At 45.9% G+C, this 26949-nt stretch overlaps 1 protein-coding gene, 1 long non-coding RNA gene and 1 pseudogene across 2 annotated transcripts in view; 1 reads left to right on the forward strand and 2 right to left on the reverse strand.

Annotated features, from left to right (window-relative positions):
• LOC149362463 (uncharacterized) overlaps positions 1 to 26949 on the forward strand; it is a 59277-nt gene that overhangs the window by 7059 nt on the left and 25269 nt on the right. The gene's annotated exons all lie outside the window — the stretch shown is intronic.
• Positions 12516 to 13658, reverse strand: LOC149362464 (uncharacterized; annotated as a pseudogene).
• LOC149362465 (uncharacterized) lies at positions 14121 to 15258 on the reverse strand. Its single transcript, XM_089567481.1, has one exon. It carries the CDS (start codon positions 14832 to 14834, stop codon positions 14121 to 14123), a length of 714 nt encoding a protein of 237 aa, XP_089423607.1. The 5' UTR covers positions 14835 to 15258.

The raw sequence follows: 26949 nt of genomic DNA on the forward strand, positions 1-26949 counted from the left end.
GAAATTTCAAAGCTGCACGTCATTCGGTATTGCTCCATTCGCGTGCGAACAAACCCAAGCTTCGAGATCAGACAGCCCTGAAGGCTCCTCCTCTATAGGCTGCTCTTCGCTGTTAGTTTCCGCAGCCTGAACGTCTTTTGTTGTCCGGGTCATTTGAAGCAGTTCATGATAGTAGATGAATGCTGAGAAAGCCTTTGGATCAGTCTGCGCCGTTAGCAGCACTGCACACTGTTAATAATTCCTCTGTCAAGGGGCTGAATGACTGAAGTACAGTTCTCAGGTGAATAGTGAAGGTCAGTGTTTAACAGCTCGAGGCCTTCAACATGATGCACGGTATCCGACGACACCGGGGATGCTGCCGTTGCGAAGGTAGCCCTCCTTCGCCGCCACCTTCTCCTGAGGGCTCACAGGGAACTGAACCCAGCCTTTCTGCTGGTGGCAAAGAACCGCAGTGCACACAGCACCTGCCGCCACGCGGACAACGCACTCTCACGCACACCTCCCAGTTCATCGGCGAGTTCGTTGCACAGCCACTTCGCAGTCTGCTTCTCCAGTTGAAAAAGGCGTCGGAACAGCTCGCCCGGCAAGTCAAACGTGTCTTCATGTGCCCTCCTTCGCTGTTGCTCGCGTCGCCTCAGTCTTATAGCCACATACACTGCCGCTGCCATTTTCTGTCAGAAACGCAACAGTCAAATTGACCGCCTCGAAGTGATCACAAAAAAAAACGTCCATTTGCGCCTGCATAATTAGGTGTGCAACGTCATCTCTTCTGTTATGTCCGTGACGTAAACGACAACCACCCATGACGCAAAAAAGCAGCATGGCTGCCGGCCACGGCCAACCAATAGGAGCGCGACCATGGCGGGGCTAATTAACGTGTTTTTGACAAGTTTTTGATTTGACAGTTCCGTAATGCGGTCCCTGGGTTGGTCACTCTAGCTGACAACCAGTGGGACTTGCTTGTCGCCTTCGATCATTGCTCATGGAAAAGCAGCTAAGCGAAGTTTACTCTGCTTGCTGCACCATGCCAGACAAAAAAATGCCAGCACAATTCGGCACACTGGAATAAAGTACATGAATTTTACAGAGCTTTGCAGTATGTACAGCGGAATCAGAACACGACTTTTCCTTGTCTACTGGAAATAAGGTAGATTGCTGAATGCACTGTTTCTCTCTCTCTCAGCGCAGCATTTTGTGCAGTTCTGGCAGTGGTTTGACTTTGGTTGAAATGCCAATCGCTTTTAATTCCGCAGTTGAGCAGCATCCAGGCCCTCAATGGAAGTGTCCAGGATATCATTACACTCCATTCGAAGCACTTTGAGCCCTGTTTGTGTGAATTTCTTCAGTTAGACTTTCATTTCAGTTTTGAAGGTCCAGTTCTCGGTACGCGTGACTCGTCCTTACATGCTCACTGTTTTAGAGCCGTTTTGCCAATTTTAACGCATTGGCAGCAGCATTTTTTTCTTGACATCTTCAGTAGAAAATCATCCCAAGCACTTGAAGGCTTCTTGCTTTCTTGTGGCATGACAAGCAAGATGGTGCATGGTGTCACTGAGTCAACTCCATATCTTTTCTGTCCAAGTTCTCCAAATTTAATGCGTTTCATAAAATTTTTGGTTTCTTGTTTGATGATTTGACCAATTGAATTTGAGCTTGTTTGGCAACGGTCTCAGTAGACGCTCACATGCATCACCTTCGACAGGGATAAAGCTTTCTCCTTTTCTTTCATCCTGCCTCACTTCGAACCTTACTCCACTACTATTGACAGCATACATAATGGCTTCAACTTGTTTATTTTTGCTGTTTGTATCAGTAACTTTCTCACGATTGTCTCGATCCTCTGCTTCAGCAATCAAGCCATCAATTAGGCTGTTAACCAGTCTCCATATCTGTGCTTGTCCTGTGTTCTCCTTTCTCTGGTCAGTCTTTTGCGCTGTTTTATTATGAATCCATACCAACTAGCCCAACTCAACTGTTGGGTTTAAGGTAACATAACAGTAGTTTAATTCACATTGGTTACAAGTGACCGCCGTCTGGCCGTACATACACCCTTGTTCTGGGAGCGTCCTTTCTCCAAGAACACACACATGACAGTTCGCTCTAAGGCGGTGTCTCCACCTATCGTACTGCACACAACATACACAGTACTTGCTGGGGCGGTGGCGCCATCTTGTGCAATACACGCATGCAAGACATGCATACATAGCATCAACGTTTTGCTGACCACTCTAATCTTCATGTGCAAATGTCTAGCATTTCTAATGATGGTTCAAACACACACAGACCAAGAAGGAGACAAGACACACACACACAGTTTCTGTGTGTGTGTGTGTCATACAGACACACACAGTGTCTGTGTGTGTGTTTACGCTGTTGAACAATCATGAATCTACACCAGCTAGCCCAATCTGCAGTTCTAGCATTTCGCCCTTCTGGGGCTTTTTCTTGAATGGAGGCATACACATCCGCGTGGGCCGGGCAGTGCCGTAAACATCTGTTCCCCGCTTGATCAGTGAATCTACTAACTCGGGAGAGTTGTAGTAGTTGTCCACGATCACTATATATCCCGTGTCGAGAAAAGGCTCCATCAGTGTTATGACAACCTTAGTTCCCATGGCCATTTCCTTGTTTTGCGGCCCTGAGCCTTTGCCCGTGTGCAATATGATGTTGCAGATATAACCAGAGGAAGATTCACAAAGGAGAAAAAATTTCAGCCTGAACCTCGCTCGTTTTAAGGCATGTATTGCTTCCAGCGGAGTCTACCTTTGAAGAGCAACAGGCTTTCGTCGACTGAAACATCTTGCTCAGGTACATATACAGACAGAAATTTCTCATTTAGCCTCTGAAGTACAGGCCACAGCCGGTGCGCCCTTGGATTTGGATGGGCTTCCTCGTCTACTTTCTCTTCGTTGTTCACGAAGTGCAGACTGCGCATCAGCATTTGAAAGTGATTTCGACTCGTTAACTCTTCAAATATGGGAGTATTCAGAATCGTCTTCTTTGACCAGTACAGATGTACCTGGGGTTTGACAATGATGCCTTGCAAAATCACAAGAGCCAGATACACTTTTACCTCTTTCGTGTCGACATCCTTCCATGGTACAGTTGAATTGGAGTGAAATAACTTTCTTCCGTGTCAGTTTGTTTCAGTGACAATTATGTCAAAGATTTCTTCATCAAAAAAAAAGTTCAAACCATGCTACTACATCGTCAGTGTCCAGTGATGCTTCAGTTATTCCAGGCCTTTGAGAAAACGGGAAACGTGGAGGTGCAGCAGGCGGATTCAACACATTGACGGGGCACCACTCACGAGCAGCCAAATGTCCTCCTGTCCGTCTGCAGAATTTGTCGTTGTCAGAGTCTTCAGATGAGAACACATCACTTTCGGTTTCCCAGCAAAACTCTACAGAGCTGTCGTCCGAAAGGGACTCGTAAAAGTGCATTCTTTTTCGCGCTCTTTCATTCCCATGCAGCTGAGAAGCAGCCATGTTGAAAGAACGATTGTCTGAGGGGGGAATAGAATGAAAAACATGACTCAAATGCAACAGCGTGGATAAGTGTGGCCATCTAGTGTCGAAAGTCGCAACTAGACGCAATAGGACAAGCATAGTCGTCACCGGTCAACTCTACGGGCGATTTTTTTCCCATGACAACTATAGTCGTCATCGGTTATATTGGTACAAACTCTCATGACGACTATACTCATCAGCGGGAGGGAAAGGGTTAAGTGGGCCGGTTACTGGTGCATTGTTTCGACATGTCTCTGGCTCCTACAAGTTGCAGTTACCAGATGCAGAGTATACTATTTCAATGGTTAAGATGCTCTTTGGCATTCATAGTTCAGAGCACTAGCTGCATGCCATTCCATTTCATCCCGCATTGCTTTTAGGCGAGCAATCACTTGTCGAGTTTTCACTTGTTTGTAAGTTTCTAAAGAAAGCCAATGTTTTAAATCTATTATAATGTAACCTCTGTACACTTGACATAACTCCCCGCAGGGAGGCGTCTGCAGCATGCAGACGTTGGTGAGTGGCGACACCACGGGGTTAACCCGAGCATCCGCAGGGACATCCCCTCAGGGGGATGATGGTGAACAATGCGTCACCACGGACCCGAGCATCCGCGCTTAGCCGTGCGTGGCATCGCCGTGTCCGGGGAAAAGGGGATCCTGGTGGTTGAGCCGATGCCGAGCGTTTGGACCTTTAAGGCCCCTCGGCGGAGGCAACACACCACTTTGGCCCCAGCTTCCTGTAGACGGCACCTCCGGCCTGACCCGACCGGGGGAAATCGGCAGTCGCCTTTTCCTGTTCTCCTCTCCATCTTTCACTTTCCTATCTCCTTTCTTACAACTCTCCTGTATCCTCCTCCCTTCTTGGTTTTTTCCTCTTTTTCCTGGCGGCGAGGGTTAACCGTGTGTGACCAACTACCCTGTGTTGAGTCATATTAGGTTATAGTTAAGGTGTACAGCTGGCGTGGGCAGGACTTGCCTTCAAGTTCCTGTCGCGTCCCCTTGTTGGACTCCATGGTGGGTGGCTGGCACCATGACCGAAAAACATCAATTTTTTATGGCTCCCCCCTTTCCAAACTTGATCGCTCTCTAAAACGAGTGCGGAACGAAGCAGAGAACTTTTTTTCGAAAAAGAAAGCAACATTTGCCAAATTCCATGTCATCCACAGTGAAGTTCAAGATAAACAGGCCAGAATTCTTTCTCCATTCATGGTATCGAAATGCTTAACAGAAGCTTTGGGCCCCGGCTACAAAGTATCAAAAATGACCAGTGGCGATTTATTACTGGAACTCCGAGAAAATGTCCAAACCACCAAACTCTGTAACATAGTGTCTATTGGGGACACACCTGTCTCCATCACTGCACACCGATCACTCAACACTGTCCGTGGAGTCATCTCAGAAAATGATTTTCTACATCTCACAGAGAAAGAAATGCTGGAAGGACTCTCAGATCAAAATGTCATAGATGTATACCGCATCAAAATCCGCAAGGACAATAAAGAAATAGATACCAAACACCTAGTCCTGACTTTTAACACATCCACATTGCCCGAAACCATCGACGTTGGATACCTCAAAGTAAATGTAAGACACTACATCCCTAACCCCCGAAGGTGCTTTAATTGTCAACGGTTTGGTCACGGATCACAGAGTTGCCGCGGCCGCAAAACTTGCGCGAAATGCGCGTCAAAGGATCACCATTCTGAGGAATGCGACGCAGCTCTACGCTGCGCTAATTGTGAAGGAGACCACGCTGCGTACTCCAGGGCGTGTCCGTCCTGGAAAAAGGAAAAGGAAATCATCACCATTAAGACCAAAGAAAACATTTCATTCAAAGAAGCCAGAAGGCGTTTTGCACTTAACAACACATTCTCCTTCACAGCGAAACCAAACTTCGCTGATGTGGTGCGCAGGGGCGTAGCACCACACAGCACTCCGGCACCTGCCGCGGCCAGTTCTACTGCGCCTGTAGCAGGGCCACCCACGCCCCAGGCAGGGACAGCGAAAGCTGCTCTGCCAACTCCAAGCCAGGGAGTGCCGGCCCATGGGTCGACATCCCGCAGGACTTCCCCCCGTCGGGGGAGGCCTGACACAAACACATCCGCGGCTTCCCCGCGGTCTTCCAGCACCTCCAGTGAGGTGATGGAGGTAACTCCCGATCCGCCCGCTTTGCAGCGGCGGAACAGCTCTCTTGAGCGGAAAAAAGGCAGGGCCACCATAACGGCCCCAGAACATAAGTAAACCCCCAATCGTTCATACCCCAAACATAAACATGGCTTTTATAGTTCAGTGGAACTGCCGAGGAATATTGAGAAATTACGATGACATAAAAAATATTTTAGGGTCAATGTCACCCGTAGCCTTATGTCTCCAGGAAACCAATCTAGGTCCACAACATATGAACATCCTGAAGCATTATAAAACTTTTAGACGCGATCGTGAACAGGCAAATAGACTCTCGGGAGGCGTCGCGATTGTCATACAAAGCGGCGTCCCTGCTCAAGAGATCAGGCTGAAAACAAAACTTGAGGCAGTTGCAGTCAGCATTGTCAGCTACAAAACAATTACAATCTGCTCTGTATATATTCCTCCACATCTCACAGTAACAGTCCACGATCTACAAGGCCTCATTGATGAACTTCCAGAACCATATCTAGTAGTCGGGGATTTTAACGCTCACTCCCCTTTTTGGGGAAGTGAGCGCTGTGACTCTAGGGGTCAAATAATCGAAGATTTTATCCTCACAAACAATGTATGTCTTCTAAATACAGGAAAAGCCACCTACTGCTCCCCTGCCTCGGGGAAAATGACCTTTTTAGATTTGTCTTTTAGCTCACCTTCTGTTTTTAATGATTTTAAATGGGATGTCATTGACAACCCATATGGCAGCGATCACCTCCCTGTACTAATCACTTTAACATCCCCACCAGAAATAATCCCTACAAGGCCACGGCGCTGGAAGCTTCACCTCGCCGACTGGTCACTTTTTAGAGCAAAAGCAAATTTAGAAAATATACTTTTAGATAATCTCTCCATCGACCAGATAAATGAAAAGTTCACTAATTGTATCATAACTGCTGCACTCACAGCTATTCCACAGTCGTCAGGAGTGGTGCAACAAAATCATAAAATATGGTGGACAAAAGAGTGCAAGGAAGCAAAAAAACTACAAAACAGAGCTTGGGGTAAATTTCGCCGGTATCCGACACATGAAAATCTCGTTAATTTTAAGAAGGCAAGAGCCAAAGCTCGGTACGTCCGTCGGGGTGCCGAGAAAACATCATGGCAGAGTTATGTTTCATCCATTAACAGTCAGATGACATCTAAAAAAATGTGGGAGCAGGTTCGCAAATTAAATGGAAACTTTTCACCCTTCACAATTCCTTTTTTAACAACACCCGGCACACAAACAAGCATAGAGGAACAGGCAGACATACTAGGGGAACATTTCGCTGCAGTTTCAAGTTCATCTCACTACACACAGTCTTTTTTAAAATACAAATACACAGCTGAAAAACAGAGGCTCCCAACAAGTGGAGGCACAAATGAAAAATACAATTGTCTAATTACCCTCCAAGAAATCAACAAAGTACTATCTGCCGGCAAAAAAACTGCTCCAGGACCCGACGAAATGCACTATGAAATGCTTGCGCATCTTTCCGAGCCAGCCGTAGACGCACTTTTAAGATTCTTTAACACAATATTCATGTCTGGGAAAATACCGGAAGCCTGGAAGAAAGCTATTATTGTACCGCTTCTTGAGCCTAGTAAACCCCCAACTTCTCCTAGCAGTTATAGACCCATAGCCCTGACTAGTTGCCTTGCCAAATCCTTCGAAAGTGTCCTAAATATAAGACTAACCTTTGTTCTTCAATCTGGTGAACTTCTTGATATCCATCAGTGTGGATTTAAAAAGGGATGCTGCACTACAGACCACCTAGTCCGCCTTGAAAATACTGTCAGAGAAGCTTTTATACACAAGCAACACTGTCTTAGCGTCTTTTTTGATTTAGAAAAAGCATATGATACTACCTGGAGGTTCGGAATCCTCCAGGACTTAGCTGAGCTTGGCATCCGTGGCAGAATGCTGAACTCCATTAAAGACTTTTTATCTAACCGTTCATTTAAGGTCCGTCTAGGCTCAACCCTTTCGAGGGATTTTATTCAGGAAAATGGAGTGCCTCAAGGGTGTATTTTAAGCACAACTCTTTTTATTGTACAAATGAATTCTCTTAACAAAATTATACCAAGGTCCATAACATATTCAGTCTATGTCGACGATCTTCAGATAGCGTGCACATCTTCCAATATATCTACATGTGAAAGACAAGTACAACTTACAATCAACAAACTGGCAACATGGGCAGACAAGAATGGTTTCCAGTTCTCACCACAGAAAACAGTAGCCTTACTTTTTTCACTCAAACGAGGCTTGCACACAGATCCAACATTACACCTAAACCGAACCACACTGCCTTTAAAAAAGGAGCACAAATTTCTAGGCATCACCTTCGATAAAAAGCTTACTTTCCTGCCTCACATAAACGCACTAAAGAAGAAAGCGTTGCTATCACTGAACATACTTAAAGTCCTTTCACGCAAACACTGGGGTTCTGATCGGGTATGCCTTCTACAGATTTATCGCTCTGTAGTACGTTCCGTTTTAGATTATGGCTGCATAGTGTATGGATCAGCAAGGCCGTCGTACTTGAAGCGACTGGACCCTGTGCACAATATGGGTTTGCGTCTTTCAACTGGTGCTTACAGGACATCACCCATAAAAAGCCTTTACGTAGAAACCAATGAACCACCACTTGCAGACAGACGAACAATGCTCACATGCTCATACATCTTAAAGATCCGTTCCCAGCCTAAACACATCTGTTACCCACTCGTTACAAACTGTCCATCTCGAACACTATTTACCAACAAACCTCTAGCAATCAGACCACTTCTTCTCCGCTTTGAAGAGAAATGCCAAGAACTAGACATAATGAACATATTACCTAATATTGCCCGCAAACCTGATCCACTCCCGCCTTGGTACTGCCTACCATCTGTGTGCGACTTCACATTAACACAATTTCAGAAAAAACATACGCCACATGAACAGATATTTCAAGAATATTTAGCACTCAAGGAAAAATACAGAGAATACGAAGCATTTTATACCGATGGATCAAAATCGGCGCACTACGTGGGAAGTGCTGTAGTTCAGAATAATTGGGAAAAAATAGTACGGCTACCTGAGTGTACATCCATTTTCACCGCCGAGTGTTACGCAGTCTTGCTAGCTGTAGAAAAAATAATAAATGAGAACATTCAGAACAGTATCATTTACACTGATTCTCTGAGCATACTAACCTCACTTCACCATAGAAATGCAGTGACACCACTAATTGGTAATATCATACACAACATAACGAGCGCCACAATACAGGGACAAGACATAAAATTTTGCTGGGTTCCCAGCCACATTGGAATCACTGGCAATGAGAAGGCGGATGAATGTGCTGCGAAAGCTCGCAACAAAGAAATAAAGAAAGTGAACATCCCCTACAATGACTGTATGAAGTTGGTACAGTCCAAGCTAAGAAATAAATGGCAGTCGCAATGGAATATTCAACGAAATAATAAGCTCCACTTAGTAAAACCATTTATAGAAGAATGGAAGTCATGCTCCCACCAAAAACATTTCATCGAAGTTATTTTATGCCGCCTCCGTATTGGACACACACATCTCACACACAACTTCCTACTTACAAAAGAAGACAAACCAGTTTGTGAAAAGTGCGGAGATGATCTAACAATAAACCACATATTATTCTCATGTACAGAACTCGAATCACTACGAAAAATACATTTTACTACCTTTTACAAAGAACACATTCCTTTTCATCCAGCATTGATATTAGGCAAAGATGCACTTGTCAGTATACCCTGTGTTTTTAACTTTTTAAGGGAAGCCAGTATTCTTCATCAACTCTAATCTACTCACCCTGTGCTTCGCTACATACAATTATACACCTCAGCCACTTTCTCAATCACGAGAAGGAGGCTGAGGTCTTTATCTGAGTTGTTGGGAGCCTCGAAATCCTTGCCGAGCCAAGGATGTCTGCGGAGGTAACCCAACCTTCAAAAGTTTCTGCTATCAGACATTTTTTAAAATTCTTGTCTTTCTTCAGCTAGTTAGTAAAAATAACTTTTAGGCCCTTTACACCACCGTTTTTATCCACTTTGTTTTCAAACTCTGCTCAAGCATATTTTTTCCATACCTTGTTCTTGGCGCATGATAGCCTTAGCTGCTTATGCGCCAATAAACCCAACAAAACACAAACACTTGACATAACATCATCTAACCTTGTGTTTGGCGCATGATAGCCATAGTTGCTTGTGTGCCATAAAACCCCATATAACTAACTAACTAATATGGAATACAGCTTGTGTACCTGATCAGCAGATGTCACTGACACTGCTGCTATGTGAATCGCTAACTGCACAATCAGTGTGCTCCCCTGGAGGCAGTCATTGGATGGCTCAGAACATGAGTTCCCTAATGAGGCTTCATATGTCCAATCTAGGATGGGTTTCTCCCGTGCCTTATTTGGATCTCATGAGCTGAGGCAATGAGCATCGACGGAATACTATTTGGAAGTACCATATCTGTAGTGAGTTGAGTGAACACTGTAATAGTAGCTTGTTTCTCCCCTAGTTCGAACTGGTTCAAATAATTTAGCAGGCGTGTCATTTGAGCAGCGTAGGGCAGATAAAAGTGTGGGCATTTGCGCAGCTTTCAGTAAATAATAGCTAAGGTTCTTGGCTTTCCATGATTCCTCGAAAAATTGATGCATTGAGTATTTTGCGATTGAAATACTCTTCTTAGTTTAATGGCCTGCATCCTTTGCCAGAAGAATGTGAGGGTGCGTCGACGTGCAGTGGCTACTGCAGTGCCCTCTTTTTTCTGTACAATATCCTTAACTTGTGTTTGTTTCCTAATCCACAGTGCTCTCTTGCTGCCTATTTGTTTCCTGTATTGTTTTACATTCGATAGCTTTGTGCGCAATGTTCAGTTTGATTTCAATTCTCTTCAGTAGCCTCCAATAATCGTTCCTTAGATGAGTGCTGGATATCAGTTAGTCACTGTTCATGGCTGGAGAGTACATGCTAACGCTGCGCAATCTAACCTTTTCTGGTAATTTTCTTTACTTTTTTTTGGTGGGTAGGATCTGTGGCCACTACTTGGCCCCAGTAGATCTACTCCTTTCTACTTTCAATATCCCACTGTCTGTAATAAACTGTTGTTCCCTTCCCCAGACTATTGAACATGACTGCAGTTCTCTTCATATTAATTTTTTGTCATTGTTTTCAGGAGCTGTAGTCATGCACTACAGCTCCGCTCCAAAATGCATTAATGGCATTGCTCTGTGCGCGGCAATGCCATCAGCAAATTGAAGGTCATTTTGTCCATTAAGTCGTATCCCTAGATTTTCCAAATTAAACCCTTGTGAGCATGCAGTGGATAATAGTTGATATATCGTATGACCTTATCCGGCACCTTTGCTGTTTGTGATGTTTGCCTCATACTTTTATGTCATCCCTGTGCTAGTTTTCTACCTTCCCCCGATTCGTCTGCTCTTCTCTGGCACGAGTTTCGTTAGAACTTTTAATCACTTGGCACCTGCTTTACACATCGATTGGCCATAATCACCATCAGTCCGGTTATGCCTACAGGAAAACAAAAACCCTTCTATTGATTTTCAGTTTGCCCTGTCCTGTGTTAGCCAAGGCCACCCTGTCCCAGTGTAATTACCAACCTTACCCCTTCTAACCACTTGACTCAGTGTTGCCCCTGCTATATACTTTCACTTGGTGTTCTTTACCCCGTAATCCACTGGTCATATGCGCACCATATTATGTGCACCTGCCCAGCTCCACCTCTTCCGCAGTTTCAGCTAAGAAACCACTGGCTTGCGCTAGTCAAAAGCGTGGTGCTCTCTTGAAAGGTCTAAATATCAAGTTACTTGCCAAAAACTTCCTAGATTTCAGTGAGATCTTTCACTCGTGTTTTCCCCTAACCCATGCTCGTTTGATGCTGCTATCTTGGCACAACCTTTACTTCCGTGGTTGCTCATTGGCTTTGGCATTCTGCTACTCAACTAGAGATCACTGATTTGATCCTGCACAGAGTAACTGCTTTTCAAAAGAAGCAAAATGTGTGAGAGCACTTGTAGTGTTTATGCATCTTTTAGCGTTCTCACACTCTAGTGAAATATTAGTGCACTGTAAAGAACCCCAGGTTGTTCAAATTAACGGCAAGGCCACCACTCATGTTCCTCACAGCTGAGACGTAACGTTGGCTAAGGAAAATTATCATGGATTTAATCTTCATGAATGAGAGGGGCAGGTGTCCAAGTTCACTGCTGGGCAAGGAATTGAATTGGTCTGTAGGCGTGTCCAAGGTATTTCCTGTACCCTACTTAAGGGGGGACGTGGCATTCGGGGTCAACTTTTCTATTTCGTCATGGATTCTGACAAAAAATGGCAGAGTTACTGGTAATACTCCTGTGATATCACTATAAAAATTTCAAACTGATATCTCAACAACTTTTTTATTTATAAAATTTTCCTCCTTTTCATCTTGTACCAAGCTTGAGCGACTTACAAAATAAGATAGAAGACTTGTTCAAAGTGTGTTGCATTCCAAAATGAATGGATGAGGTCGTGACATTCTTAGATTTTTTTATTTACAATGCAAAAGTTTTTAGTTTTCATATTTTATAAGCAGACTGTGCAACAGCCATCTAGACTCTGAACAACTAGTCGAATCAGTAAGTCAGCATACGGTGTGCTGGAAAACCGAGAATGTCACCACCTGAACCATTTCTCAAGGAATGCAGCAAAAAAAACCGCATCAAAATAGCCTTAGCGGTCACGAAGAAGTCAGCGGAACAATCAGAGCAGGTGACAAAAAAAAGTTTTGAGAAAATGGCTTCCAGTTTCACCTTTAACTTCACTCATCAAAAGGCACCGGGGTTATAGTCTTTTGTGTCCTTTGCAACACGGGTCTTTTTGGATGCCTTGCCTCGAGACTGAAGTTGTTTTGCTGCCTTTCTTTTCCGCAAGACATCCTTTTCAGCTGCTCTGCGAAGGGCATGTTGGCCAGTTTGAAGCCGAAGTGTCGCACAGTACTCTGTGTAAGCACGGCGGGTCCCTGAATTGTATTTGCAAACTGCCTCGTTGACAGCAGTCTCTGTTGCAATCAGAGATGCATTTTTATCTTTTGGCAGCAGCGACCAAATCACCGAATGTAGGCTTTCAGCAGCATTTTGTGTTTTTTTCCCGTGACATCGGCTGAGGAGCTGGGCATCAGAAAGCCGCTGATAAATAGGCAGCAATGCATCTGCCACATGCCTTGCAAGCTGGTACTTGTGGGAGGGCGGAGGTTTGCCCTCTGCTTCTGCAACCTGGTGTCGGCACCAACTTTGCGGTCCTTGGGGGCAAAGTTCGTGGTGTAGGTCCTCATTGGTGGATGTAATATGGTGAAACGTTGCCATCACAGCTTTCTGCATCTCCTCAACGTTGTCATTATCGTGCAGGGCCTTGCCATAGTAATTTGTCAACTTCTTAATTAAATCTTGAGTGAGGCCACCTTTTCCGCCAATAGGCCGACCTTTTTTACTTTTTGTGACAAGAGCACGCAGGGCTGTACCCATCCTCTTCTTGACGTGATTCACACAGTCTTTGTGAAGGGAATAAAACTGTATGTCTCATCTTCGCAGAGTGCCAAGAACGTTCTGCTGTTCCCATCACAAACAATGTTTGTGTATCGCAAGCCATGCTTTTGAAATGACCTTCTGAATAGGAGCAAGGCAGCTTCAACTTCCATTCTGCCAGATTTAACATCTGTGTTTTTCTGGCAGATGTGGGATGCTTTCCACTCATGAAAACCATCATCTTCTTCTTTGGGGCCCACCGTGCATCCATGGCACCGATTCGAAAGTACGACACAGTCGAGCACCAGTCCTGTGTAAAACTCGATGACAGTGCCAACACCTATGTGAGAAGTGTGGCCACGTGTCAACCATGTCCCATCATAGACAACTGTGATATTATTGTTAAAGGCAGGGTCCATTTCGCTGTAAACAGTGCGCACAGCTGCCGCAGCATCAGAAAAATATTGGCAGCAGCTGCCTCACTGGCCGGTCGGAATTCAGATTTAAGATGTTTCTGAAATGTCTTGTGGTGCAACCCTCTATGGGAGACATTCATTATTGACCAGAAATCGTTCAAAGCTGTTGCCCCTTTTCCAATGCTTTTTATAGCTTGTATTGCCCTCAAGTTAACATCAAAAATTCTACGGCCTTCTTTCCGCGGTGATGACCACTCTTTTGCAATGGCCGCCGCGGTGGCTCAGCGGTTACGGTGCTCGGCTGCTGACCCAAAAGACGCGGGTTCGATCCCGGCCGCGGCGGCTAGAATTTCTTTGGAGGAGAAATTCTAGAGGCCCGTGTACTGTGCGATGTCAGTGCACGTTAAAGAACCCCAGGTGGTCGAAATTTCCGGAGCCCTCCACTACGGCGTCTCTCATAGCCTTAGTCGCTTTGGGACGTTAAACCCCATAAACTAAACCAAACCACTCTTTTGCAATACGGCCGCAGAAAGTGCATGTCAGCTCCAATTGTGCTGCCAATCCAAACCTTGATCCCAGTTGAACTGAAAGTCCTGGTTGAGAGCAATGCTGGCACTTGGAATTCCCGAGAAGCGCGTTTAGGGCCGTGACGTGGACAACCACAAACTCATCTGTTTGCTCTGTACTAGCAGGCGCCTCACTGTCACCTGTCAGTTCCATTTTTCGCGCGGCAGCCGCGGGCACGGAACTCAGCCTCGCTCGCACTTTCGCGGCGGCTTCCTCCGATGCTTGTGGCCACACAAAACGCGGTTCCAGGTGCGCCTGAATGGTGCGCCCAGTGCTCGTGGACGGCGTGGCGTCGTCGCATGAAGTGCCGAGAGAACCCGCGACAAGCGCGGTGCCTTGGTCACTCGATGCTTCCGGCGATGCAGAGCGCGGCGCGGAATGTTCGGAAGTGCTCCCCGTGCTCGCACACGATGATTCGTCCGCACGTGAAGTGCTCGGCAGCGGCTCTTGAACGGCGTCACCAACACTCGTAGCCGCACACAAAGTACTCGCCTGCGCACCCGTAACTTCGTCAGTGTGCTGCACATCAGAAGTACGACAAGCAGACGACTTCTTCACCATCGGTGATTTTCGCTTACGGGTGCCATAGGCACGCGCCGTCTTGTACTTCAGAGGTCGCCGAACCATGATCGCCAGCGGAAGCCGTTTCCTGAGCTATGCTCCGCGCGTACTGACGAACATGGCGGCCACGTAATCCGTATTGGAAACTATGCTCAGCGCAAGAGGCAGACACTGCGAGCTGATAATCTCTGCGCAAATGACGAACCCCACGGACAGGGCGAGGAGCGGAGTCTAGAGGCGCACGGAGCCACCACGGAGCAGACGACGCGCCCGCCGAGGAGACCAATTGCGCAGCGTGCTGCTGTCACGTGGCGCGCGCCGCCAATCGGAAATTATCTCACGACCTTGGAGCTTTTGCTTTTTATGCGTTTGTTTCCGCTCGGAGGAGAACGCCGAAGCGGGCAATTTGAAGCCGGAGGAATGCGCGTTCCGTAGAGACCAAGATGGCCGCGCTACGTTGGGCGGTTGCCGAGAGATCGCGGCTTGAAAAACGCCGTTTTTTCGGGAATTGGAAGAAATATTTCGCCACCTCTGGTCATCAAAACAATTATTTGGTGTACTTCTTGATGGTTCTCGACAATGAAAATTTGTAATTAGACAAAATAGGACTTGTAAGAGCAGAAAATATATATTTCAAAAAATCGCTTTTTTGACCATTTTCCGCGAGTTGAAAGCCGCGTCTTAAATAGGAGTGGGGAGGATGCTAGGGGAAATACCGACGGCACAGCCGAGGCTTCTGCTGCGTTTATTAATGTATGCTTTGCTTCACTCGATTTCGGCATATGCATCTCTGTTGCCTTTTAATTAAACGTGCCAGTAAGGTTACAATGCATACTAACTTGCTCGCGCAGTGCAGCACATTGCACAGCGTGTTGTCGATGAGGACACAGAGCAGCCACATTTTTGTGGTGTTGTCAGCATCGCCAGTTCCACTGCTCTTGCACATTGTGTTGGTTTAATCCGGAGCCCTCCGTAACGGCGTCTGCCATAGCTCATGAGAGACCTCGTTCTCGTTTTCGCTACTGTCGCTGCAACAGTACTCAAAGTGCTCGGCTTGTATATGCTGTTTTGTGCACACATTTAATAGATCACGTTAGCCCGTTCGAGAGGCTCACATCTCATAGTCTTCATCAAAACTCATCAGCACTGCTGGTTGTGTCTGCCTCTTCGAGGCCGATTACAACATCTAGTCCTTGGTCAACAATATCGTCGACAGTGATGTGGTCCACTTTTCTTGTGATGTCCTCCTAATTGGGAACATCTTGTGCATAATTCTTCCATTTCACAGCAGTCACTTGATTAATGCTTTCCCAAACCAGAGGCTGCATGTCTGAGCTTGAACGTCTTGTTTGCGCTGGCCACGAAGCCAGTGATGTCGCTCCAGACAGGCTCTAACAGAATGCCTCATTTCTTCACTTTTCAAATTCATTCTCTTGGACAACGGCTGTGAAAGACTTTGCAAAATGCAGAACCTTTCCACAATCTGAATGTGCGTATCTTGTCCCGTTAACAAAACGTACTTGTTTCCCATAAAAGATTCAAATGGGTAAGCTGAGAAACTGCAGAGGAGTCCCCTCTGCATCATGCGATCCACCATGTGGATAAGGTTGGGGGCATTATTTGCCTTAGCATGAATGCCATATAGCTGTTCACACTCTTCCGAAAAGTCTACTGTTGCTTTTTTTCAGCTTCAATATTCTCCATCGGTACAGGCAGCTGCAAAAAAAAAAGTGCATTACTTTTACAAACTTTACTCAGTTTTTGCCTGGGCAAAGGCTTCTTCAGTACAGCTGGTCAAAATACAGCATCCACTCTCTCCGCTGAGACCGCTTCCAGAATTTCAATTCAGAAATTATCTGCAGTAGATGCTATCCAATTCAGTCTACTGACCGTTTCTGGTGTCCAAACCATATAAATTCTGTGGTTCTGGTAGGGCCATTACACACGGTGTACATATACAGTGCAGTTCACTTATAACATTATCGAAAAATCCGGAAAAAATGATCGTTATAACCAATCATCGCTATATTTGGACTGCCATAAAAGTGGCTGCCAAACGTACCTTTGTAGCTCCTGACTCAACTTTTACACTTGCGCTGAACAACAGTAATTGCAGAACATACGATTAGAGAATAAACGCGTTTATTTGTCGTGTTTAACAAGCACATCAAGCGTTAGGTGTGCTAAAGTAATTTGGGATGGGCACTTGCTTGCGTGGCAGTTGCATTTTCACTACTGCAGTGTGCATTGCATCCAGCTGCTGTGCGTACACTGGCGGCAACACTTTCGCGGGCGTAAAGTTGATGGGTGATTCGATCTTACACAGCGCACTTTGCGTTGTTATCGGTGTGGAAGGTGGGCCAGTGCCAATTTCGTCATTGCTGTCGCTGCTGTTGTCTCACAACGCCGTACTCTGCGTGACGACACGTTCAAAATCGACCAGTCCAAAATCGCCGATATCGTCGACTGCATGAGCTCATGATTCTTGACAAGCGCACTCACTCTGATACCACTGCGACAGTCCACCAAAATTCATTGCTTAGTTTCCAGCGTCACAGCTCTGCGCTTAGTCGGCGCCATCTTTGACAGGCAGACAGCATTGGTCTGACTGCCTCAGCCCCTCTGCTTCCGCGCTTGTTCTTTGTTTTTTTTCCCCTCTCTCTTTCCCACCGTGCTCCTTCTATAGCGCAGGCGATGCGGCCTCTGCGCAGAGCAATTGGCGCCGTCTTGCGGCGCTTACGCCAACTCACGATGCTTGCTTTCCGTGGCTTTCATAATTGGCGCGCACGGGAAAAATGGCAGCTGGCATGGCGAACTCGTGTATCCAGTTTTCGCTTTATCTCGACATCGTTGAAGGGATTGGGTTGGATTAGAAAACATTCATTCACCGGCAGAAAGTGGTTCAAGGTGAGTTCTTGGTCGCGCTAGATGGCTGTCAGCCCGTGGCTTACGGTGACCTCGTTGTCTCGCTCCACTGCCCGGAGTTGGATCTTCAGGTCAGAGCTGAGCAGCACGGCCTCCCACTGCTCGGAAATTAGGAGCTGAATTAAGTCCGGGAGAGGTGGATCCTCCGCTTTCTAGTGTGGCCCTTGTCACCACACTTGTTACATGAGCAAAGTACCGCCGGGTTGGGGTGAGAATGGGTTTGCAAGAGACGCCAGGTGGTCCCCTGTTTCTTCGTGAGCTATTTATGCGGTGGAGGGAAGATGCGTCTTTCGAGGCAAAAGTGGTGTGTTATGTTGTGAAACGAGTTCAAGCCATCCCCCGAGAAACTCGGGTCAGAGGAGCCCACTGCCCGGCCAACGAAACCTCGGGCGTAATCGTGGGCTGCCTCCTCGTTGCCTGAGTGGGCTGGAACCCATAACAACTTGATCTCCCTTGCGGGGGTGTGGTGGGTGCTTCTGAGGATTTGGAGGGAGATGGGGGAGAAGCGGCCCCTCACAAAGTTGTTTATGGCTGCTTTGGAATCGCTGAAAATAATGTCAGCTGAGGTGTTGGCTATGGCTAATGCAATTGCCGCTTCCTCCGCCGTCTCGGAGGAGGTGGGGCATATCGTGGTGGCTGTTAGGGTCGAACCGGTCCCGGTCACTGCGCCTATCACGTACGCTTTGTGCGGTGTTTGATATTCCGCCGTGTCCATGTAAGCGGCCGCGGGGTAGTCCTTGCATTTGGCGTGTAAGTCCTTGCGCCTTCCCTCGTGGTGCGTAGGGTGCATGTTCTTAGGTACGGTCTTGACAGTGAGCATTCTGTGTACTTCAAGGAAGAGTTGTTTCGAGTCTGCAGTTAGGGGTTCGGCGTTGTTCTTTATACGTGCAGGATGGCCCTACCTGCCTTGGATCACGTGAGACGTGCATATTGGGAGTGAGGTGTGCTTCGCACAGTTCGGGTAATGTGTTGTGTATGCCAAGGGCTAGCAATCTGTCGGTATGCGGGTTGTGCGGAAGGCTTAGCACTGTCTTGTAAGCTTGACGGATGAGGCACTCTATCTTGATCTTTTCCACTTGATAGAGGTGCAGGTACAGTAGAGTGTACACGAGCCTACTGAGGACGAATGCCTGGATCAGTCAGCAGAGGTCGTTCTCCCTCATGCCGTGTCTCTTGTTGGCTATTCGTCGCATGAGCCGGGTGTTTGATTGACCGTGGCGGTCAACTTGAACTTTGCACCGCGAATGTCACGCTCAGCATGGAAAACAATGTCCAGAAGGCAAAATTCAGATCGTGTTACCCGATATTCGGTCAGGAACATGTTATATATGGTTTTTTTTCCATAGCCTCAATGCTTAAGTTGATACTCTTAAGTCAGCTTATATTTATAACCGATATATCGTTATATGTGGTATCATTATTAGTGGACCGCACTGTAGCCAACAACAAAAGATGTAGGAATGCTGAAGAATGCCATTAGAAAAAGAATACTAGGGCCTTTCATGCCTTTGGGAGGCTCGCCCCTCTCCTGTACATCTTTGGCTTGATGTTCAAAGCGTTCTTTGGTCCTTAATTTTGCAGCAGGCATCTTCATTCGTTACAGGCGAGTGTGGCCTCTACATTTATTAAGGACGTGTCTACTCTGCTCGCACTATGTGCATCCATGGGGACTGTTGAATTGGTGCAGAGTAAACACAACATACCTTGTCCACTACAGTTGGAGTCGCCGATGACATACCCTGTGGAGAAAGCCTATTTATGGTCTGCAAAAACAGCTCGAGAAAGGTGTTCATATATGGTTTTTTATTCCCAAACTACAGACCAAAAGGCAACAGTTTGCGAACCCTTGATTCGTATGGCAGCTCATTTATCTGAAATAGTAAGAGCCAAACGCGGTGCCGTGACGACTCAAATAGTAGCACACCGTCAGTGTTCAGTTACTGGCAAACTACTGTATGCAGCACGTTGGGTGATGTCACCCACATCATAATGAGGACCTGTGCGATTCTGTGAAAGCTTGCCGCTTAGCAGCAACTCTCTGACCTGCCAGTCAGTGTCCAGAGTTATGAAAAATGAGCCTGATGCCAGAGGGTCGGCACACTTGTATGCAGAAGAGCATTTGTGGCACTTCAAATTTTCTGTTGTGCATGGAAGGACAGTCAGGTACTCGGAGAAATAGCTGCAATACAGTTGTGTCGTGCGCTTGCACCTCTGACAAAGAGGTATAGTGTTTGAAAAAAATGATACGTTGACCTAGGAAAAATTGTACCTTCCAGTATGTGTGCATCAAGATCTCTGAGGAAGCTGTCTGTGGCTTCTTTTGTTGCATGACGTCTCAATATGTGGGCCATCACCATCACTAGGCTTTGACCCTTTGACAGCTTTGCACTGAGGTAGAGTGGCTCTTCCTTAAAAAGGTTACACATGGGAAAAAAGGTATATCCCTTAGTCACATGGAGGACTGGAGCAATGTGTTGACAACAATGTTTGATGTTACAAAGTACAGTGGTGCCAAAACATGTGACATTTGTTCCACAGGCAAATATACTGAGCATGTCAAATTAAGTTACTTTCAAGGAGACACTAACGTATTCAAATAGCACAGCACAAGGCAAGCTACAAAAGCTTCTAATGAGGTGAACCATGGCCAGTTGCACACATTGTAATACAATTTGTGCTAGTGGCCAGAAGTGAATGTCTGAAGGTTCTTCAAGCTTTTGGGACTTCCAATCAAAACAGGCTTCTGGGTGACCGCAGAGAAAGCAGTGTTCAGCTCGTTATACTTACATCTTCCTGCTTTCTTTGAAGCATCCAGCACCATCAGTAGGCACAAGTGCTGAATTGCCAGCGCTATGGAGGAAATGTGGATGGAGGGGCTGTTCTTCTGAGATCCGATTCTCCTACGGGCCTTTCTGATTTGTGTGCACAGCTTTAGAGTTTCTGCATGTAGTTCTCAAAAGCGAATGCACTGTAGTTCTTCAGTCTCATGAACTCTCGCATCGTCTGTCACGTGAATTGGGCCATGACTGCTTTGTGAAACAGCGTGCCTCCCATACAAGGGAATGAATGTGTGGACAAAGTGCGTTAAAAGCCTTGCTGCATACTCAAAGTGCTCTGTGCAGAGTGAAGGGGCTGTGCAACGAATGCTCATTGCAACGTGCAGTGTCATGAAGTTTGCCATGAGTGGCTCACATACCTTCGGTTTCACTGCAACTGGCCTTGTGTGCAGTGGGTGAAATTCTGATGATTTCCATTTGTCGGTCTCTTAAAACTATTTTTATTCTTTTCCGTCTGATGGCACATAGTGACAGTTTTAAGTATTTGCTTCTGGCGGTGAATATTTGTGTGCACTTACATTGAGGTAGCCGTTTGTCTCCTTTGAACCAAAGGACCACAAGCTTAGGAGCAACACCCAAACAAATAAGGTGCATGTAGTCGTGATGCTTGGCAAACAATGTCTGTCAACAGCTCCTTAACAACTGTCTACAAAAAAAAAAAAATGTGTTGTTGCTGTGCAGACTGGAATCTGTCATTGGGTCGTAATGTTGCATCAAGCTCACAGTATCACATTCTTCCTTTCACAAAATCTCCCTCAGTTGTGCACTTTGGGCATTATACAAGAGGGTTGTGGAAAGCAGTGGGCCAAACTGCTGAGTAACCTCACTGTAGTGCAGCATATATTGATTGTTTTGGCTGAAGCCTGACGTCTGGAAATTTTTCATTGCAGCATGTCACATACTCTTTGGTTAGAACTTGCATGTATGCGATGTGAGCAGGTGTTGAATTTTGCGCCATTAACAAATTGGCTATCTCCAACAACACAAGCACACCAGCTGCCACACTGGGTGTGCGGTGTCTGCAATTTTGGTTCACAAAGAGGGGGAACAGTCTGAGAAGGGTGCAGTTTTGGATGGCATGACTTGGTACTCAGCTGGTTTGTTTCTCATGTCACGGGCTGCGTATGTTGGGCTGATATTCAGTTGTTGAAATACTCATATGGTAACTAAGCTTTGTCTTTACGAAGTACCAAATGATATGGCCACATCATATTTAACGACTTCCTCGATAACATTATGCCCAATGCATGGGCATGATATCGTTATATGTGGTGTCGTTATAAGTGGATCGCACTGTAGTCAACAACAAAAGATGTAGGAATGCTCAAGAATGCCATTAGAGAAAGGATACGAAGGCCTTTCATGCCTTTGGGAGGCTCGCCCCTGTCCTGTGCATCTTCGGCTTGCTTTTCAAAGCGTTCATTGGTCCTTAATTTTGCAGCAGGCTTCTTCATTTGGTACAGGCGAGTGTGGCCTCTACCTTTATTAAGGACGTGTCCACTCTGCTCGCACTGTGTGCATCCATGGGGACTGTTGAATTGGTGCAGAGTAAACGCAGCATACCTTGTCCACTACAGTTGGAGTCGCCAAAGACATACCCTATGAAGAAAGCCTATTTATTGTCTGCAAAAATAGCCCAAGAAAGGTGTTCGTGTATGGTTTTTTTATTCCCAAACCACAGACCAAAAGGCAGCAGCTTGTGCGAACCGTTAATTCGTATGGCAGCTCATTTAGCTGAAATAGTAAGAGCCAAACACTGTGCCGTGACGACTGAAATAATAGCCCCCCGTCAGTGTTCAGTTATTGGGAAACTGCTGTATGCAGCACTTTGGGTGATGTCTCCCACATCATAATGAGGACCTGTGCGATTCTGTGAAAGCTTGCTGCTTCACAGCAACTCTCTGACCTGCGAGTCAGTGTCCAGAGTTATGAAGAATGAGGCTGATGCCAGAAGGTCGGCACACTTGTATGCAGAAGGGCATTTGTGGCACTTCATATTTTCTGTTGCGCATGGAAGTACAGTCAGGTACTCGGAGAAATAGCTGCAATACAGTTGTGTCGTGCGCTTGCACCTCTGACAAAGAGGTATAGTGTTTGAAAAAAATGATACGTTGACCTAGGAAAAATTGTACCTTCCAGTATGTGTGCATCAAGATCTCTGAGGAAGCTGTCTGTGGCTTCTTTTGTTGCATGACGTCTCAATACGTGGGCCATCACCATCACTAGGCTTTGACCCTTTGACAGCTTTGCACTGAGGTAGAGTGGCTCTTCCTTAAAAAGGTGACACATGGGAAAAAAGGTATTTCCCTTAGTCACATGGAGGACTGGAGCAATGTGTTGACAACAATGTTTGATGTTACAAAGTACAGTGGTGCCAAAACATGTGACATTTGTTCCACAGGCAAATATACTGAGCATGTCAAATTAAGTTACTTTCAAGGAGACACTAACGTATTCAAATAGCACAGCACAAGGCAAGCTACAAAAGCTTCTAATGAGGTGAACCATGGCCAGTTGCACACATTTTAATACAATTCGTGCTAGTGGCCAGAAGTGAATGTCTGAAGGTTCCGATGCAAGGTGGATATTCAGCAGTGAAAAACAAGGGTAACTATAATCTTCTTTAAGCTTTTGGGACTTCCAATCAAAACAGGCTTCTGGGTGACCGCAGAGAAAGCAGTGTTCAGCTCGTTATACTTACATCTTCCTGCTTTCTTGGAAGCATCCAGCACCATAAGTAGGCAGAAGTGCTGAATTCCCAGCACTATGGAGGAAATGTGGATGGAGGGGCTGTTCTTCTGAGATCCAATTCTCCTACGGGCCTTTCTGATTTGTGTACACAGCTTTAGAGTTTCTGCATGCAGTTCTCAGAAGCGAATGGACTGTAGTTCTTCAGTCTCATGAACTCTCGCATCGTCTGTCACGTGAATTGGGCCATGACTGCTTTGTGAAACAGCGTGCCTCCCATACAAGGGAATGAATGTGTGGACAAAGTGTGTTAAAAGCATTGCTGCACTCTCAAAGTTCTCTGTGCAGAGTGAAGGGGCTGCAACGAATGCTCATTGCAACTATTTTTATTCTTTACCGTCTGATGGCACATAGTGACAGTTTTAAGTATTTGCTTCTGGCAGTGAATATTTGTGTGCACTTACATTGAGGTAGCCGTTTGTCTCCTTTGAACCAAAGGACCACAAGCTTAGGAGCAACACCCAAACAAATAAGGTGTGTATAGTATTGGTGCTTGGCAAACAATGTCTGTCAGCAGCTCCTTAACAACTGTCTACAAAAAAAAAAAATGTGTTGTTGCTGTGCAGACTGGAATCTGTCATTGGGTCGTAATGTTGCATCAAGCTCACAGTATCACATTCTTCCTTTCACAAAATCTCCCTCAGTTATGCACTTGGGGCATTATACAAGAGGGTTGTGGAAAGCAGTGGGCCAAACTGCTGAGTAACCTCACTGTAGTGCAGCATAGAGTGATTGTTTTGGCTGAAGCCTGACGTCTGGAAATTTTTCATTGCAGCATGTCACATACTCTTTGGTTAGAACTTGCATGTATGCGATGTGAGCAGGTGTTGAATTTTGCGCCATTAACAAATTGGCTATCTCCAACAACACAAGCACACCAGCTGCCACACTGGGTGTGCGGTGTCTGCAATTTTGGTTCCCAAAGAGGGGGAACAGTCTGAGAAGGGTGCAGTTTTGGATGGCATGACTTGGTACTCAGCTGGTTTGTTTCTCATGTCACGGGCTGCGTATGTTGGGCTGATATTCAGTTGTTGAAATACTCATATGGTAACTAAGCTTTGTCTTTAAGAAGTACCAAATGATATGGCCACATCATATTTAACGACTTCCTCGATAACATCATGCCCAATGCATGGGCATGATATCATTATATGTGGTGTCGTTATAAGTGGATCGCACTGCAGTCAACTACAAAAGATGTAGGAATGCTGAAGAATGCCATTCGAAAAAGGAATACTAGGGCCTTTCATGCCTTTGGGAGGCTCGCCCCTGTCCTGTGCATCTTCGGCTCGCTTTTCAAAGCGTTCATTGGTCCTTAATTTTGCAGCAGGCTTCTTCTTTTGGTACAGGCTAGTGTGGCCTCTACCTTTATTAAGGACGTGTCCACTCTGCTCGCACTGTGTGCATCCATGGGGACTGTTGAATTGGTGCAGAGTAAACGCAGCATACCTTGTCCACTACAGTTGGAGTCGCCAACGACATACCCTGTGAAGAAAGCCTTTGTATTGTCTGCAAACACAGCCTAAGAAAGGTGTTCATATAGGGTTTTTTTATTCCCAAACCACAGACCAAAAGGCAACTGTTTGCGAACCCTTAATTCGTATGGCAGCTCATTTATGTGAAATAGTAAGAGCCATACACTGTGCCTTGACGACTCAAATAATAGCACACCGTCAGTGTTCAGTTACTGGCAAACTGCTGTTTGCAGCACTTTGGGTGATGTCACCCACATCTCAATGAGGACCTGTGCGATTCTGTGAAAGCTTGCTGCTTAACAGCAACTCCCTGACCTGCGAGTCAGTGTCCAGAGTTATGAAGAGTGAGCCTGATGCCAGAAGGTCGGCGCACTTGTATGCTGAAGGGCATTTGTGGCACTTCAAATTTTCTGTTGTGCATGGAAGTACAGTGAGGTACTCGGAGAAATAGCTGCAATAGAGTTGTGTCGTGTGCTTGCGCCTCTCCAAAGAGGTATAGTGTTGGAAAAAAATAATACTTTGTTCTAGGAAAAATTGTATTTTCCAGTATGTGTGCATCAAGATCTGTGAAGAAACTGTCTGTGGCTTCTTTTGTTGCATGGTGTCTCAATATGTGGGCCATCACCATCACTAGGCTTTGACCCTTTGATAGCTCTGCTCCGAGGTACGAGTGGCTCTTCCATAAAAAGGTGACACATGGGAAAAAAGGTATATCCATTTGTCACATGGGGGACTGGAGCAATGTGTTGAGAACAATCTTTGATGTTACAAAGTATAGCGGTGCCGAAACATGTGACATTTGTTCCACAGGCAAATATACTGAGCATGTCAAATTAAGTTACCTTCAAGGAGACACTAACGTATTCAAATAGCACAGCACAAGGCAAACTACAAAAACTTCTATATTGAGGTGAACCATGGCCAGTTGCACACATTTTAATGCAATTTGTGCTAGTGGCCAGAAGTGAATGTCTGAAGGTTTCGGTGCAAGGTGGATATTCAGCAGTGAAAAACAAGGGCAACCATAATGTTCTTCGAGCTTTTGGGACTTCCAATCAAAACGGGCTTCTCGGTGACTGCAGAAAAAGCAGTGTTCAACTCGTTATACTTACATCTTCCTGCTTTCTTTGAAGCATCCAGCACCATCAGTAGGCACAAGTGCTGAATTGCCAGCGCTATGAAGGAAATGTGGATGGAGGGGCTGTTCTTCTGAGATCCAATTCTCCTACGGGCCTTTCTGATTTGTGTACACAGCTTTAGAGTTTCTGCATGCAGCTCTCAAAAGCGAATGCACTGTAGTTCCTCAGTCTCATGAACTCTGGCATCATCTGTCACGTGAATTGGGCCATCACTGCTTTGTGAAACAGCGTGCCTCCCATACTGGGGAATGAATGCCTGTACAAAGTGCGTTAGAAGCCTTGCTGCATACTCAAAGTTCTCTGTGCAGAGTGAAGGGGCTGCAACGCATGCTTATTGCAACGTGCAGTGTCATGAAGTTTGCCATGAGTGGCTCACATACCTTCGGTTTCACTGCAACTGGCCTTGTGTGCAGTGGGTGAAATTCCGATAATTTCCATTTGTCGGTCTCGTAAAGGCTGCATTTTTTTTTTTAAACGTGTGACGGCACATAGTGACGAATTTTAATATTTACTTCTGGCAGCGAATATTTGTGTGCACTTACATTGAGGTAGCCGTTTATCTCCTTGGAACCAAAGGACCACAAGCTTAGGAGCAACACCCAAACAAATAAGGGGCATGTAGTCGTGGTGCTTGGCAAACGATGTCTGTTGGCAGCTCCTTAACAACCGTCTCTGAAAAAAAAAAAAAAATGTGTTCTTGCTGTGGAGACTGGAATCTGTCATTGGGTCATAATGTTGCATCAAGCTCACAGAACCACATTCTTCCTTTCACGAAATCTCCCTCAGTTGTGCACTTTGGCCATTATACAAGAGGTTTGTGGAAAGCAGTGGGCCACACTGCGGAGTGATCTCACTGTAGTGCAGCATATATCGATTGTTTTGGCCTAAGCCTGACGTCTGGAAGCTGTTCATTGCAGCATGTCACATACGCTTCGGTTAGAACTTTCATGTATGCGATCTAAGCAGGCGTTAGTTTTCTTGCCATCAACAAATTGCCTATCTCCAACAACACAGGCACACCAGCTGCCGTACTGGGTGTGCGGTGTCTGAAATTTCA

The sequence above is a fragment of the Amblyomma mixtum genome, chromosome 2 (genome assembly GCF_055824585.1).
Source record: "Amblyomma mixtum isolate Tamu chromosome 2, ASM5582458v1, whole genome shotgun sequence".
In the NCBI taxonomy this organism is placed as follows: Eukaryota; Metazoa; Arthropoda; class Arachnida; order Ixodida; family Ixodidae; genus Amblyomma; species Amblyomma mixtum.

What these genes read in the sequence shown, in the direction of transcription:
- LOC149362465 (XM_089567481.1), bottom strand. Translation starts at nt 14,834, where the DNA reads ATGGTTCGGCGACCTCTGAAGTACAAGACGGCGCGTGCCTATGGCACC.